The sequence below is a fragment of the Hoplias malabaricus genome, chromosome 2 (genome assembly GCF_029633855.1).
Source record: "Hoplias malabaricus isolate fHopMal1 chromosome 2, fHopMal1.hap1, whole genome shotgun sequence".
In the NCBI taxonomy this organism is placed as follows: Eukaryota; Metazoa; Chordata; class Actinopteri; order Characiformes; family Erythrinidae; genus Hoplias; species Hoplias malabaricus.
The window spans coordinates 66,206,610-66,225,087 of record NC_089801.1 but is presented as its reverse complement, the minus strand read 5'-3'; the positions used below and the strand labels follow the sequence as shown (position 1 = coordinate 66,225,087).

The 18,478-nt window shown below is 38.8% G+C and overlaps 1 protein-coding gene across 2 annotated transcripts in view; it reads left to right on the top strand.

Moving 5' to 3' along the window:
- The first annotated feature begins 18,052 nt into the window (after positions 1-18,052).
- The window catches only part of itga6b (integrin, alpha 6b), a 25,690-nt gene continuing 25,264 nt past the window's right edge, over positions 18,053-18,478 (top strand). For both annotated transcript variants that reach the window (XM_066660969.1, XM_066660970.1), the window contains exon 1: positions 18,053-18,303. In XM_066660969.1, coding sequence (XP_066517066.1) covers positions 18,134-18,303 — 170 coding nt within the window. In that variant the 5' untranslated portion in view covers positions 18,053-18,133. The remainder of the gene's footprint in view (positions 18,304-18,478) is intronic.

The window sequence follows — 18,478 nt, the reverse complement described above, 5'->3', positions numbered from 1 at the left end:
AACACACAGCCCGAGGACACACATTCACACTCTGAAAGGTGTGTTGCGATGACTACTCAGAGCAGGACGTGTGTTCAGGTGTTGACGTCCAAGACTGTCACCCCTCCCTCCTCATTGCACATGTTCTTGCTCTTGTTCTGTCTCACCTTCCTTTTTGTCTCAGACTGTGGTTTGAAAATCTTTGGGTCTGGATGTGCTCCAAACACACTGAAGTTAGTCAGTGCTCCTTGTGTGGATTAATGCCCCTTGGACTTCTTCATTTCTTTGGTGAGCACTTTATTGTGCAATGCTATCAGTAGTCTTTCTCTCCTTCATAAGCCGCAGACCTGTTCATGCTCGGTGTTCGTATTTACTCTTGCTAGCATAGAACTGCAAGTTAGAAAATCCGGTTTAATGACTGCTTATGATAATGAATGATTAATACCAGCTAATTTTTTTCTAAAACAAATGCTTATTTTAAGATCATGTTATATTCTTAAATTATTCAAATGGATTGTTCTATTTTACTAAATAATTTTCCAAACTTCCTTGAATAATCAATTTATTGTGCCCATCCCTAGCTAACAACCTGTAAAGAGGCTTGTATGTTGTGGCCAAACCTTTTTATCTGGGGTTTTTTCTTTGGTTGATGTTGTAATCTTGAGATAAAGCACATTTTCTGTCAGAAAGGTAATGTATTAGATGTTCAGACAAATTTAAAAACATTTTTTGTGTAACAGAAAATTGTTATTCAAACTGAATCACTCTCCCCACTCTTTTGTCATTGTATGGAAAGTATTGCATAGTATTAAAATGACATTATTTTTTGTTTAAATATGTATTATTATGCCACATTCACTTTGAGCTAACATTGAGATCATTAATTCATTCATTGTCTGTAACCCTTATCCAGTTCAGGGTCGCGGTGGGTCCAGAGCCTACCCGGAATCACTGGGTACAAGGCAGAATTAAAGCCTGAAGGGGGCGCCAGTCATTCCAGGGTAACACACACTCACACATTCACTCACAAACTCACACCTATGGACAATTTTGAGTTGCCAGTCCACCTACTGTGTGTTTTTGGACCGTGGGAGGAAACAGAGCTCCCGGAGCAAACCCATGCAGACACAGGGAGAACACACCAATCTCCTCACAGACAGTCACCTGGAGCAGGACTCGAACCAACAACCTCCATGTCCCTGGAGCTGTGTGACCATCTTGAACTAATCCAAATCACCACCTTGAACTAATCCAAAACAAAGCTCACATGTTCGTTTAGATACTATATTATCCCTAGGAAATGTTCCCCTCATCTGAGTTATAACAAATTCAATGATGAATAATTCTTCTCGCTTACCGTATTCAGATGACTTCATTATTAGGTTTTGTTATGGTAAATAAACTAACAACTGTCATTTTTAATATTACGTTAACAGTTACCGTAAAATGACAACTATACGTTCTGAACTCTTAATGCTTTATTGGTATTATATAATATTGTCTTCTACTGAACACCACAAGCTATTGTTAGTTTCTCAGCACACTGTGGTGACTGAGGTTTGTGCTGAATAGGTTTTGTTCAGTAACCCCATCGTCATGCCCACAGCCGGTTTTACAGCTCTGAGTTTGACAGCCATTGTTGACTCTTGAAAAGCCATGTCCCCAGGGCTACAGCATGCAGCAAAAGTCCAGAAATCTTGCCCTCCCTCAGGGAATTTTATTATTAGTTTTTTTGCTGTTGAAAGATTTGTAAGTCATGTAATCTTTTTAATGAAGGTTTTCAAATATTTTGAACATATAACCCCAAGTGGACCTTAGAAATATTCTTTGACCTGAGGACTTTTTGAAGATCAAAGCCTCGTTCTATCTAGATTGGAATTAACCCTCTTAGATAGAACCAGAACTGTGCTGCCAAAGGTGCTGATCTCTGATAATCTCTATAGCATTCGTGTTTAGTAGTGTCGTATGACCATCATTACAGGGAATCCACAAGAATGTAGTGTAGAATCCATTACGGACAATGATTATGATTATGATGATGATGAAGGAAAAGGTAAAAGGAGAAGAAGAGAAAGAGATCCCAGGATCTGTAAAGGTGAACAAACTCTAGCATAACTTGTTTTAGTGGTGCACATTTTTCTAGGTTTGTGATTCAACTCAGTGGTTTGGATGGAATTCCTGGCACAAAGTGGATTTATTTATTTGTGCACTGTTTTTAGGGGCTGGGGTTTCAAGAGAGAGACTCTTCAGTTTATAGGATGCAGCTTTGGCATAAACAACTCCTTTATAACAGTTTAAGCAACACAGCAGCAGCTGAGTGGTGAGAGTTACGAGGGCGTGAAAATAAGTGCGAGATTGAAAGCAGGTGTGAGTCAACAAAACGCAAATGGAGAGAGTGGATTCAGGCTGCCCTCACATGCTCATTGGACACACCTCTTTACGACTTGTAACTTCAAAGTCTGTCGGAATATTATTGAAACCTGTTAGCCCATTAGACGTATGCCCAGTTTACAATAATGAGGGAAGAATATGCTCCAATTAGTCCACGGTAAACCACAAACAGTTTATGTTTGACGCTGTATGGAGAGGTAGATACATGTAACATATTGTATCTGTCCAAATTCTCCGTTATTTCAGGTAGTTTTAGGTACAACAATCGTGGTTACAGACACTGAGTTGTGCACTCTCCGTTTGGGATTATTTCTCACTTGAAACGAGCGGTAGTAAAAAATACACATTGTAAAATATGCAACACCAGTGTTTCGAGGGGTGGCACGACTAGTAAAGTCTTCAATACATGGAATGTATTTAAGCAATTAAAGTGAAGGCATGCCAAAGAAAACAGTCACTTCTTTCAAAAAACCACAAAGAAGCACACTAACACTGATCAGCAACAGTTTTTAGAAAGTACATTTCACAGTCATGACAAATATCCTCCTTACACAGTGTTAAAACTGGGTAAAAGTGCCTTCCTGCTTGTACTTGTTACTGCATCATGGCAGTAATATTTTTTCATGGCTCTGAAGCTTAAACTTTTTAAGGTGCAGTTAATAAGCAAGTAACTGCTGCTCATTCAAGAGTGTTATATCTTATTAGCAGCACAAAACGCTGCTGTAATGAAATAAAATCTGCAAGTATCTGGATTTATAGGCATCCATCTAGTTGTTAAAGTAGATAAGAGTTGCTATCTGTACTTGGTACTGGCCGCTACTTGAATATCAAATATCAATAATGGAAAAAGTGGTACCGGTGCATCTCTAGCACATACTCAATCATACTGCTCCAGTTAATGTAAAGGTTTAATATAAACTACATTTATGAATACTTTTTGGCAGATTTTGTTCTTTTGAAACTAATGATTGTGTCAGCCCTATTTGGGCTTTGGTAGTGTGTGTGCGTGTGTGTGTGTGTGTTTTTGTGTATGTGTTTTACAGGTTTGATGTTCTTCTACATCTGCATGCCCTAACAGATTTGAGCTGACTGCTGGCATGTGTAGCCTGAGGGTGCACCAAATGAAGCAGAGAGAGAGACTCTGTGTGTGTGTGTGTGTGTGTGTGTGTGTGTCTTTGTTATCTTGTGCTGTGGGAAAAACCGGTTTGACGATTAAGGAACTTGCAGACATGGGTGGGCCGCCTTATACCTTATACCAACACCAAATAACAGGGAAAGAGAGAGGAAATCTAGGTGAATTTACATACACATACACACACACACACACACACACACACACACACACACACACACACACACACACACACACACAAAGAAACATAGACGAAACAGTTAGTGTTATGTCTCTCCACCTCCAATTTCATTAATACTCTGCAGACATCAGTGTAACAATAATTCTTAAATAATTACTGACCTTTTGTTGCATCATTTGAGTGCATTATTTTTGTTAATAACATATGTAATGTTACAAACAATAAGAGCAGTATTTATAAGGTCATGTGACATGCCTGACATGAACCTGCAGAAACATATGTAAACAAACCTCATTTGTTATAAAGACTGCTTATTGTTAAGAATTACATTATTTTGACATAACGTATACCCCGGGTGACAATTTTTAAATTGACATTACATGTGGTGTCATGGCTATATTTATGGCATAGGAGGTTATAAGAGTTGTCTTTTTAGTTTGGTGTATAAGACAGTGATGTAATGCCAGTTTCACTGACCTGTTTCTGTGTCAGTTACTTTGATTTTTTTTATATGTTCCACGCTACCTCGCTCCTACATATCTCTCTCTCTATCTCTCTCTCTCTCTCTCTGTCTCTGCAGTGTGTGTTTGTGTATGTGATGAAGGAATAATGCTTTTGAGAACTAGAAATCTAAAATAACAAAGTCAACACAGCACAAAGTTGGAAGTGCACTACACTTTTGATAATATTTTTGCAATATCTCTGTCCTACATCCAGGTGCCCAGTGATATATCAACAAAGCTACTTAAGAAAATCAGGTCCAATTCCAACCAGCAACATGAACAAATAATGAACCCTTGTTGCATTTTTGTATGATCATATGAATTATTTCTACTATTTAGCTCCTTAAAACAAGTGAATGTATTCTGTCTGATTCCAAGTCTATCCATGTCAGAATTCATATTGCATTTATTAGTATTGACTTGGAAAATTCAGTTTTTTTCAAAATATATCAAATATAACCAAATTTTGAAATTTGAAATGTGAGATGCCTGCAACACACTCAAAAAAAAACACACAACAAACTGTGACAGAGGCAACATTAGAGTTTATGGAAAATATATTTTGAAGCATTATATTATAATCAGTTTAATATGAAATTTGTAAATAAGTCATTTTCTCTTACTTAATGAGAGTTAAATAGAAAAATTCAAAAATTCATGTTTAATGGAAAAAAAATGACAAAGAATGTAGGCCTTTTATCATCTACCATACCTTATATTGTAAGAATATTCAGGAAAAATGGAGAACTACCAGTCCATATATGGTGAGGCAGGAGACTAGTGTTGAATCTGTGACATTTGAGCCCTTAGAGAGTACTGCAAAAGAAATAAGCTACAGTGAGAGGATACATATCCACGTGGGCTTGAGAATATTTAAAAAACTGTTGGCACCTAACAATATCCACCACTACATCCGGAAATACATCTTAAATATCTATTACACAAAAAGAAAGCCATACATCAAGAACCGCTACTACATATTTTGGACCCAAGCTCTCGTCCTCTGCTGTGGTCAGGGGTGTCCCATGTTTCTGGTTCTTTTCATGAAAAATTGATGTAGTGTTTTCTGTGCTAATGACAAAAGTGATTGTGCAGATTTTTTATCAGTTGCTATTGACATGGAGGCAAACATTACGTTTCAAGAGACATATGCTACTATTAAGAGTAAATAATTTCCTGTGAAAATCCATGGTTATATCAGCAAGACAATGTTTCATTTTGACTCATTCTGTATGTACTACAACAACATGTCTTCATATACACAGAGTGATTTACAGAGAATCAGGCAACAGTGACCAAAATCTCTACAGCAGATTATTGTGTACCAAATCCTAACAGGAATAAATTCCAGTAGCAAGATTTTAACAATATGTATCCTCTATTCCCAAATGATTAAACAATGCATTTAAGAGGAAACGTGATGTAACACAGTGGTTCACATGCTTCTGTCTCTAATTTTTTGGAGTGTGTTACAGTTACTAAACTCTAAATGTGTTTACGAATACAAAATATAATAAAAGTTTTTCGGTTAAATAAAGCTTTAAGAGGATTAACAAATCACAAATTGTTTTTACTTTTTTATCTTTTCTGGAAATAGAGTTTGTACATATATAGCATTTGGTAATGCAGAATTGGTCCTGCTGCTGTAATATGTAAGTCAAAACAAAGTATGTAACTGTAATCCATTAAGTAATTCCTGATCATTAAAAAGTAATTCTGAGAGGTTTTATGTTTAGGGAAATGCTCCGTTTTGGAGAAACTCACCGACTCAGGATGGTAGTGGTTGTTGTGGTGGGAACCAGACATTAGACATTTTTGTGTCAGAAAGCTTCCTTGCATCAAGTTATTACATCACCGGCATGTTCATAAACAGAGTGCTTGATACTTGGGAATTTTTTCTATTACAATTTAGGCCTAAAACATCTATTTTTAAGATTAGTACTATAGAAATAATTTGGTTTTTATTTTTTCCCCCACATGTCACTAGTTCAGCATTATCAGAATTTCTAATAAAACTCTAGGTTCACTGGTCATTTTTGAATAAAAATAAACTATAGTTAGGCTATAGTTGTTTAATAGATATACTGTATGGGTCCTAGTCCCCATCACCACCACTGTAAAGAAGGGGCTGCCAAGTGACTCTACAATGAACCATTTCATATCAAACCACTCTGCAATACATTGTATTATGAACTGAATTTTGAATTATGCAGACATTTTGTAGAAAAAAAGTATCCTTCCCCTCTAACATGTCTCTTCTGAAAGCAAGTCTCTATCTGCCCTGATGACTAATGCTGCTTCTGAGACCCTCCATTTTCCCTCTTCTTTTTTCACAGTGATTTTTTTTTTTTCTTTTTTAAACAACAATGGCCTTCTGGACACTTGCCTTTGACCAAAACAAGTGGAAGGATGTTCTGACTTCTGTGTGAAGCAGGGAACATCTGGGGAAGCCTGCACACACACACACACAGTATGCATGGGGGAGATTCCCTGCTAAGACCTTTGGTAGACTGAGTTGACTTTTTTGTGCAAGGGGGCCAATAAGCCAGTCTCTTTCACACAACCCTGGACCTGCTGTAGGATATGGTATGTGTTCCAGACATAAGCAGGATGTAAGTTATTGTTCAGGCTTTGTCCAGTAAAATGTTTTGTTTTTTTCTCTTCCACTTTGCTCCACTTTACCACTTTAATGTGTTATTTATCAGAGTCAAACTTTACAGAGTGCTGGCTAAAGTCCTATTCAACTTATTGAAAAACTGTACTGCACAACTCTTATGTCCAAATGCCTGCGTGTAAGATTAGTTCACACGACAAACTGGCAAAATGGATTTGTTTTCTTTAATATGATTTGTAGACCCAGCATTCTGAAACCAAATTAATTGATTAGACTGTATGAAACCAGATTTATATGATTAGACTGTAGCCATATTTGCTGGTGTTGCAACATTGGTTGAAAGTACACATACGTGATTTTTTGTATGTCAGTATATAAGTAATTACACAAATAATTAAAGTAGGTAAGTAGGGCCAAAGTGAGTTACATGTTCAGAGAACTGATCTGAAAACACCCCAGAATATGTCATGAATATCATTAGAAAAATTCAGATTTCATGTGGTGTTTTGCCTTTCAGACTGTAGAAAAAATCAGTTAGTTTAGATATTAAATGTTTCAGGTATTCAACTGAAACCTAATATAAGACAAATAAAAACCACAGTTGAGTTATTCAACACCAATCTGTACTGTGTTAACAAAGTATTTGCTCACTTTGTTGCTCAATACGTTACAAGATGATGGTAGTTGTTATATTAACTGACCTCAACAGTAGAACTGATTTACATCTCTTTTCAATTAAAACAGTAGCTGTGAAAGTGCAATGTCATTTACACTGAGATTGTTTTACATTTCCATTTGACCTGGGGAGTTTGCCGTAGTTCTCTAACTCAAACATATACTACAGCCAGGTCAGTGTTTACATGGCACACTCATGTTTTTCCCTCACACTGTACACATACTCCTTCAATATGAAAATATTCATATCAATTTAGTCTCAGGGAGTTTTCTACAAGAGTATGTGAAAAATGTATCCCACCCACTTTGCAAAAAGTTGCCTTTAAACCCCCATCCCACTTTTGTCAATGTAACCACTCAGGATTTTTAATAACAACAAACCGCTGCCTTTACTCTATTTATGTTTAAGCTCACTGTTAGTAAACTCAGAGGTCAGTTGAGAACTGCTCAGACTTGGGTTTTGATTTTGTTACAGTTCTTTTATCTGTATGACTTTCCCTTAGTGGGAAAGTCACATAAGGTAGGAGGAAAACAACATATCCCAGAATGCTTTGAGCAAGAGTAAAAGTCATAACACAAAATCTGAGATATTGTATTCTCTCTCTCTCTCTCAGCTCACAATATTCCCTTCCCTGTGTTCTGTGTGGGTTTGGTATGCACCGCACGGGGCGTTTCTGAAGCACTTGGTGATTCGCCAGTTCAATAAATACCATTAACCCTTGTCTGCGCCAATTTGACACTTTAACTGTAATGGTGTCAGAAGTGGGATCTTATTTTGGAGTTCCTGTGACTCCTTAGCAGTCCTGAATGTGAAGACCAGCAAACATCGAGCATGTAAAAACACTCCAGATGCCAACAAGCACCCATGGATGGCCGGGAAAGGGAATATTTTGGCAGAGGTGTAGCTAGGCTTTGTCTCAGCAGCAGCACAAAATAGCTCATGTGTGGTGGGCAAACAGGTGTGGATTGCCTGCCATCATATCATGCTGGTGGATGCTCCACATTGATATAGGTTGAGCCAAATCCATAATATTTGAAAGAATATTATATATCATTCAAATCATTAGTCCTTAAGCTAAGAGCATTAGCTGCTATACTAACAACATTGGCCCTTCAGCTTATCACTGTGATTATGTGAATGGAGAGGTAACCCAAGTTGTGGCAGTACATCGGCAGTGCGTGGAGGTCTGGCAAGTTCAAGGGAGCACAGGGAATCCTTTCGCAAGGAGGGGCTCCGCCATTGCTCAGAAGGACAATGAAGACCCGGCCCAGAGTGTAATGCACTCTGGGACTTGTATAGGACTTTGCCAGGGACTGTGATAGCCAATAGGATATTTGGCTATTGGGAGGGGGTTATGTGGCATGTGACACGATCTCCCATGTATCCATAGATGGGGGTAGATCCATGCTCTGTAGTCCCTGTATTTTTGTAATGTGTTTGTTATAGCTAGTGTTAATACTGTTCAGTTTTGTGTCTGTTTATTGTGTGATTTTGTGTAGGGGGATGGTGGTCTTGGGTTTTGAGTAATTAAACCCTCGCTGCATGTCTGTCAAAGAATATTCCCTTCCCTGTGCTCTGTGTGGGTTTGGTATGCACTGGGTGGGTTCAGCTCGGTAAAGAACATTAAATTAAGTGCAGTGCTGTCACTTCATGGGTTCTGCTACAATATAATCCTGTTGTTCTCATACCCCACTTGTCATAGTTTCAGCCCCTGTATCTGTGTACTTATACTAACATCTCTGTTACTGTAGCTAGTAGTTTTATAAAGCAATATGATTTTTCATGTGCAATCTGTTTTCTTGAAAAAATACTTACTTACTGTGTTCTGCGTGCCTTGTACCTGTGGCCAAGTCATGCTGTCTGCAATCATACACAAAATTAGCTACAATAAATATATAGAGTACTTTCTTGTATTTTAGCATATTTTTCTCACTTGAATGTTTCCAAAGTAAATGTTTTAAAAGAAAATTTAATGTAAATGTCAATTATTTAATAATAATGGCGCAGCAGGTAGTGTCGCAGTCACACAGCTCCAGGGACCTGGAGGTTGTGAGTTCGATTCCCGCTCCGGGTGACTGTCTGTGAGGAGTTGGTGTGTTCTCCCTGTGTCCACGTGGGTTTCCTCCGGGTGCTCCGGTTTCCTCCCACAGTCCAAAAACACATTGGTAGGTGGATTGGCGACTCCAAAGTGTCCGTAAGTGTGAGTGTGTGAGTGAATGTGTGTGTGTGTGTTGCCCTGTGAAGGACTGGCGCCCCCTCCAGGGTGTGTTCCCGCCTTGTGCCCAATGATCCCAGGTAGGCTCTGGATCCACCGTGACCCTGAACTGGATAAGCGCTTACAGATAATGAATGTATTGTTCAACCCTACCTGTTCCTTTGTGAAAAACATGAATTGCCCCCTTAACTACTAATCAAACAATAAACCAAATTCAGTTGACAACTGAGTTTAATTTTAATAACCATACCCAAGTATGATCACTGCTAAATCTAAACATCAATTAACTAGAACCTCTCTGGAAATGTGAATTTTTCACTAATGGAGGACATTTGGAACGGTGAACTTTCCCAGGAGCAGCCTGCCCCCTAAAATTCCTCCAAGGGAACGTTAACAACATCTGAGAGACCACAAGGGAACAGATACACGTATAGGACAACAGAAGGCAGCAACCTCAATGCCTAGCTGCTTATGTTATCTCGTTAGTCAGTGCCTTAGAAGGCTGCGTTTAGACATGAAAGCACCTGTAATGGAATTGTGTTTGAAGGTTGCTTCCAAGGCAAGAACACGTCATGATGTTGCTAGGATACAGACAGCTGACTGCCCTTAGAAGTAATAAACAACAAATACATTACAATTTGTAACTGAAATAAAACGTTAAATTCCGAAAAACGGAAAATATATATATATTTTAATTATATTAATATATTTGATGTTGATGATGATGATAATAATTATTATTTATTTAGAGAAAATATGTTTAAAAATACAGGATTATTGTAAACTTTAAACCCATAATTTAATCGTTATTTTTCAAGGTAAATCTATTTCAAGGTAAACATAATTGTGTGTGTGTGTGTGTGTGTGTGTGTGTGTGTGTGTGTGTGTGTGTGTGAACACTGCTGTTGACCGTGCAGACGCACAGGATTATAAAAATTCTAAGGCAGCGAAGGATACTTCTACACTGCTTCTAAAAATTAGCTAATCGGTGGAGAATTAGCAGGCAGTGTTTTCTATAGACATTCAATTCAGACTCCCTCCTACTCGCTACTCACTCCAAGACACTGGAAAAACTGGTATCCATATCCAACGGACAGTTGCAATGTCCCAGACAGTAAGCATATTTATCCACTGGCGTAAAATGTTGGCACACTACTGACTGTAGACCACTGCTGGTCCACCATAGGACCACACATACTGTCCTGTGTACGTGATCTAACTACTTTTTAATGTAAACAGATTTTAAATACACAGGGACCTTTATTCTGGAAAACACACTAATACAAATATTACCAACAAGTATGAGAGATATAATAATGAGTCTAAGCCTGATATAAAATGATTATGATGAAAATGTTGACACTGTGCTGGATTAGAATCATTTACTAAACTAATTTATAAAGAAAAACACAAGAACCTATAATGAAGGAAAAATTGTAAATTGGACTGTGATCGGAAAAGTGCTAGAATGTGGCATTTTGTGTAAAATTCTGCTTAATCACTAGAAAACGCTGTGCAAAACGCCAGTGAACCTCCAACTTTGCTCTCAGTTGACTAACCGTGGTCCGCCGTCTCCTTGCTATCGGGGGTACAAACTGTTAATGGAATAAAAAATAGTAATAGTAATAAAAATAAATAAATAAATCGCCAAAAAACATATGTATGACTCCAGGGTTCTGGGATACTCTATGAACTAAATCTTTGTACATTTTATATGCAAATGATAAGGTTTTGCATATAAAAATATAGTCCTGATATATTGATTATCTGAATTATTAGAGAATGACAAGTATGCTAAATTAAATTAAACTTTGGTATCCTCTCATGGTGGGATCTTGTTTAAAAACAATCAGCCGACACACATCCCTCATATTCTGTGTTAGATTAATGTCTCTTTGAGAATGTTCCATGATTATGTTCATTTTCTCACTTTCTCTATTCACAGATGTTCACTGAGAAGAACCACCTCGCCCCCTTTGTACTGAACTGGTGAAAGTTTATGAACTTTGTGAAGAAGTGCAATGTTGAAGCATTCAAGCGAATGCTCTGCAAGGCGTGCTCTCAGGCCACACATTCTTACAGCATTGTTTCTTGTTTCCATGGCAGTGACTGTTTTTGACTTCCTCTTAAAGTGTGTGTGTGTGTGTTTGTTTTCAGTCATGACAGTTCAGCAGCTTGCTTGTGTCTGCACTCCTCTATATTTTTCTCTGTGCCACACATACACACAAATGATTCCAACAGATTGGGTCATGTGCATATGAAATCTACATATAATAACATCTGCCACATGTATGACTTAAGTAATTATCTATATCTGTAAGAAATGTTGGTTGAGCAGATCGCCACAGTGTTTAGCCATATAATGATGGGGCCATGGAAATTGGCAGTCTACTAAATCATCACTCATTTGCTTTCAAACAGACTTACTTGTGTTCATGAAACACAAATTTAAGCATGTCACATCTAAAAGCAATAGCGAGCAACTTAAAGAAAATATTTTAATAGGTGACAGTGTTATACAGTATCAATGACTGTTAAAAATCTGACAGGAATTAGCATCTTGTTTTTTTTTTTAATGTGGTATTAAATACAGGGGGTCCTCGACTTACGACGTTGATCCGTTCCTACGTCGCGTCTTAAACCGATTTTCGGTGTAAGTCGGAACATACGTACATACTGTACGTAAATAACACACTGTAAGCACTTAACCTATCGTAACACCTGTCCTCCTCGGTCCCGAGCCGCGTAACCGTGTATTCTTCCGCCGCGCACACCACACACGAAGTTCACGTTACGACGTTTACGACGCAAAACCACTTAAGTCGAAACAAGGCAGTGAATGGGAGATGTATCGTAACCACTAAACATCGTAACTCTAGACTGACGTAACCCGAGGAGCTCCTGTATGTGTAGCTAAAAACAACACATTTTTTTGGCTAAATTCTCATTACTTCTTAGAAACACTAAGCTTGTAACTTAAGTAAAACCATGAAACTGCACAAAAGGAAAAACAAAATCCCAAATATTTCTTTTAATAATTGTATTAGCAAGTGATATCAATCTCATTGTACTACCGAATTGTGTGAGTGTGTTTCTGTTTGTGTGTTTGGGGGTGGTCAGTTATGGAGTAAGATCACTCAAATAACATGTGCGTGTGTAGATCTACATTTGTGAATAAACAATGTGTGAATAATTTGTGAATAAATCATGTAAAACCACAGAGGCATGGGCAAAATAATAATAATAATAATAATAATAATAACAAATAAAACTTTAAATCCTTAAGTCCTTACCTAAGAAGTTGTACCCATAATAATTTGTTGTGGTGGTAATCTTTTTATTGCATATTTTAACATTGTATTCTTACAAAACACACAGCGTCAAAAGGGGGTGCTTTTACGTTTTAAGTGTATGTGTGTGTGTGTGTGTGTGTGTGTGTGTGTGTGTGTGTGTGTTTGCTGACATCTTATATTTGTGCTGAGAGAGACATACATCAACTGTCAATACAGCAACAGAAGGACAGTAAAACAAATCAATAGATCTGATACTGTGTAAATATGTAAGGGGCATGCCTTCTCAGTCTCTTTATCTCTCTCTCTCTCTCTCTCTCTCTCTCTCTCTCTAGCTATTTAAGGCTGTTGTAGATAAAGCATTTAATCAGTATACTAAACTTCAAACTGAGCCAGAGATTAACTGTAATTAGGTGTTTCCTATTTTACAAGTCAGGGCTTCTGTTCACAAATTATAAATCCATGTGGTTTCAGTAGTGACATTTGGTCCATCACTCATTCCTTAGTCATTCATGTTTTACTCCTCACCAGTCAGATCAATTCAATCAATACTCATCTCTCTGCTAAAGAAAGAACAGGACAGGACTTTTAACTAGATCTGCTCTGTTTATTCACTGTTTGCATGGGGAAAATCTCTCAGGGTGAAGCCCTGCCTCTTATTGTCTGTTCTGAGCAAATGAGAAGCTAAACCTAATCTCAGAGCATTAACTGAATGGTTAATTTCTCATTTTGAAATGTAATCAAGATGAAAGCATTTTATTGCCATTTCCACTCTGCAATAACTTGCCCATTTTTAATATTGAATTAACTGCTGTTTATTTCCACCCATACTGAAGTGATGCACAAAATGTAATTTCATTTTAGAGAAAATGGAAAATGTTCTTAAGGGAAGCATGTTTCAAAACATCTTATTATAAACAATAATATTATTATTAATAATAATAATAATAATAATAATAATAACAAAATAATTTACAGGACAGCAGGTAGGTGTCACAGTCACACAGCACCAGGGACCTGGAGGTTATGGGTTCGATTCCCGGAGTGTGGTGTGTTCTCCCTGTGTCCACGTGGGTTTCCTCCGGGTGACTGTCTGTGAGGAGTGTGGTGTGTTCTCCCTGTGTCCACGTGGGTTTCCTCCGGGTGACTGTCTGTGAGGAGTGTGGTGTGTTCTCCCTGTGTCCGTGTGGGTTTCCTCCAGGTGACTGTCTGTGAGGAGTGTGGTGTGTTCTCCCTGTGTCTGCGTGGGTTTCCTCCCACAGTCCAAAACACATGTTGGGAGATGGATTGGCGACTCAAAAAGTGTCCGTAGGTGTGAGTGTGTGAGTGTGTGTGTTGCCCTGAGAAGGACTGCTGCCCCCTCCAGGGTGTATTCCAGTGACAATGATTCCAGGTAGGCTCTGGACCCACCGTGACCCTGAACTGGATAAGCGCTTACAGATAATGAATGAATGAAATAGTTTACTATAGTCACATTAGGGAAACATGCTACAATTGGCCACACATTTAAAAACTGATAGGTAAAGTAAATAATATTGATTATATCTTTAACAAAGGTACTTGCCAAAGACTGGGATTCCAAAGTGCTACTGTAGCGCTAATTGCGATACAATGTGTGTTTAAATGTTCTCTCATAGCTAGCAGTATCTTTTCTGTGAACTACACTAACTCATTTGTTGGACCAGACCATGTGAACTAGCCTTTGCTCTGCTCATGCATCAGTGAGCCTTGGGCACCATTGTTAGAGTTGCTCCTTGTAATTGTGCTCCATTTCCTGCTTCCAACACATCAACTTCAAAAACAGACACGTCACTTGTCACCTCATATATCCCACAAATTTCAGGTACAATTATAACAAGATAATTCAGGTCAGTGATATTAATCTTGGTCATTTATAAATGTCTCTGTCTCTACTTGCCCTTGTTTCTCTCTCAAACAGTCCAATATTCATATTCTAGTAATATTAAATTAGAATGGCAGCAGATTTGTGCAAAACAAAGCTATGGAAGAAGATTTTGACGAAGTGGTCTGTGAGTGTAGGTGCAGTGTAGGTGTTTATAAGAAACTTGACAACCGGAAAAGAGGGAGCTAAGGGAATAAAAGAGTAACAGAAGTAGAAGGCGATGTAATGAGAATGAGGGTGGAGCTGATTGCTGGCTCAGACTGAGATTCAAACCCACCCAGCCTCACTGTCCTGAACACTCACAGCCTGCAGCACAGGATTTCATCACCAGAGAGAGAGAGAGAGAGTGAGAGAGAGAGATAGAGAGAGAGGTTAGGGGACGTTCAACGTTGTGTTTTCTAAGTAAAGATATATTGACACTCACATTGACCAAATATGGCAAATTTAAAAGCACTCTGCAATTGTAAGGGCACAGGTTTGACATATTTCCCCAGCTGAAGACACTGAAAAAAATGCAGAAATGTGCTCTATTTATATTCACTAAGATAATTAACAAAACATAATTTGACCTGTGTGTGTGTGTGTGGTTGGGGGTGAAGTGGTGTGTGTGTGTTATAGTTACATAGTTTAGAAAGATGATGGGTCACAAGCACCAAGTGATCAAAATAATACAGGTGTGGATTCCGTGACTTACTCAACTCAGTAATCAACCACAGCCATGGTACCTTCCTGTTATGAAAAGGCCTTCGGGGTGTATATTGAGAAACGTCTGCCCGACTGATTTTCACAAATGATGTTGCTCATGGTAGGCTGTGGCCCACAATACACTGTTACATGTCGTAATCCATCAGTAATGTTATTAGGCCTTTATCTTATTCAATATATAATTAGTTACTTTATATACTGCCCAAAAACTCCATTTTATATTTGTCAGTGTTTTATCAAGTAAGCAATGCAAAGGTCAGAGTAAATTACATTAATAAAGCTATAAAATTACTGTCCTCAATGAAGTGCATGGGACCATACCCATGTGCCTTTCTGTATCTCTACTAATTGAGTTAGTGTGCAAAAAAATCCTCACCAGATGTGCACTTCACGGACATAAAGAGATTTAGGGATTCGTGGAGAGACGAATATATCTCAGGAATATTTAAATAAAGTAGTCTGCTTTAAATGTAAGGGAACATCAGCAACGCTTATGGGATACATGATCTGTCCAAACATTGACCCAAATATACAGTTAATGATAGTGAAGCTAACAGGTTGCTGGCACACTGTTTTGTCTTTTGACCACTGGCCCACAACATTCTTTGGCCACCCAAGACTAAATGTTTTGTGCCTGTTCTGTGGCACCTTTTGGCCCCTGCTAGGTGCCCCTTTTGGCACCTTTATGTTGGTATGCTGCTCTATGGTAAAATGCCCATACTTCTCCACCCATTACTCTTTCCCTCTCTGAATCACCGTCTCTCCTTCGCAATCCTAAAAGGAGTGCAGATTTATACTCGTAGAAGGGCACAAAGCTCACATTGTTTCACTGCCCCACTTGTTAAAGCTTTGGACTCATGGAGTCCACTTTGCTCCAAGAAGCTCCTGTTGCTATTGATCTATCTTAATTGAAAAGCTGTGCAAATCTTTAGACCCATGTGAAACACAAACGTATGGTTTTCATGCTTCATTTAATGATCTCTTATCTTGATATAATTGAAGTGATCATGATTATTTATATTATAGGCAGTTTTTTTATCATGTGATCTTGATTTGTAGCTAATGCTGCTCATAGCTGGTGTAATTTATGTCCTTTTTTATGGACATTTCTTGACTTTGAAGGTGTAAAATTCACTAGTTATGTTGAATGTTAACTGGAAAGGACAGGACCTCATAATAATGAAAATAATTATGACATATGACATATGACAATCAATAGACATTAATTATGATGCACATACTCGTGAAAAGTCCTTCACAGGGTGATACACAATCACACATTCACTCACACCTATGGACACTTTTGAGTCGGCAATCCACCTACCAGCATGTGTTTTTGGACTGTGGGAGGAAAGCGGAGTATGTGAACACGGGGAGAACACGCCAAACTCCTCACAGTCACCCGGAACGGGATTGGAACCCACAACCTCCAGGTCCCTGGAGCTGTGTGACTGTGACACTACCTGCTGCTCCACCGTGCCCCCACCATGTGCAGATTTTATTGGAAAAAAATATTTATCTTCTATTTATTCATTATCTATAAGCGCTTATCCAGGAGGGTCCAGAGCCTACCTGGAATCATTGGGCGCAAGGCAGGGATACACCCTGTAGGGGGCGCCAGTCCTTCACAGGGCAACACACACACTCATACATACACCTACCAACATCTGTTTTTGGACCATGGGAGGAAACCGGAGCACCCAGAGGAAACCCACGTGGACACGGGGAGAACACACCAACTCCTCACAGACAGTCACCCGGAGCGGGACTCGAACCCACAACCTCCATCCATGGATATGTGTGACTGCGACACTACTGGCTCTGCCACCTATTTATCTTCTAATATATTAAAAATAATGTATACAATTTCTGGAAAAATATTAATTCCAAGAGGATGCAATTTTAGATTGTCAACCATAGTCATGCTGTCTTGACCAGCATCCAAAAGCACAACAAATGCTGGAGAGTCTGTGCTGTTAAGCAGGGGTTATAATTACTACAATGTTATCATTCAATAAATGACCATAGTAGATCATTTTACATTCATGGCTAGCTTCATACTAACCAACTATATCCTAGTAAAACAATGGCAGAACCATAGTAAATACCATAAGATACAATTATCTATTAATTAACTGTACAGTGACTAAATTACTATAAACTACCAAAGTAAAACTATGGTTGATGTCTTAAAGGTTTCTCATTGCAACTTTCTAAAGCGCTACACGCTATATAGATGTGGTTAAGTGCTTTTTGTAACTAGACAGAATTCTGGGGTTCCGTTTTGAGGCACACTAGTTCCACAGAATTAGCAGAACTAGCAAAACAACCCCCTAGCAACAGGCAGGTTAATCACCCCGACCCTAGCTACCTACAGGTAGACGAGGGGCGGGTTTACTGGAGCGGGAGGCGGGGTCAGTGGTGTCCCGGACCAAAAAAAAGTTCCAGCTCATCTCACACTGGAGTTTATCAGCTCCACAGATAAGAGAGGCAGAGAGGGTAAAGACCAGAGCCGAGGCTGAGGTAAACCCGAGCGGAGCTGCCATGGCGTTTATCCGGACTGTGACTACGCTGCTGTGCCTACTGGACCTGAGTCTAATATCGGCGTTTAACCTGGACACGACGAACGTGGTGCAGAAAAGGGGGGATGCGAAAAGTCTGTTCGGCTTCTCCCTCGCCATGCACCGCCAACTCGTCCCGTCGGACAAGAGAATGTAAGAGGTTCATCATTTGCACCTTTTTTCACGGTTAATCCTGTATAAAAGTGTTGTATAACAGTGGTTTTAGTTCTCCTTGTTTGACCCTCAGCTCCACACAGCACAGCAAGAGCAGGTTGCTGCTTAAATAACTACAGGGACGCTCCTAGGAAACGTTTCGTTGTTTGTATTA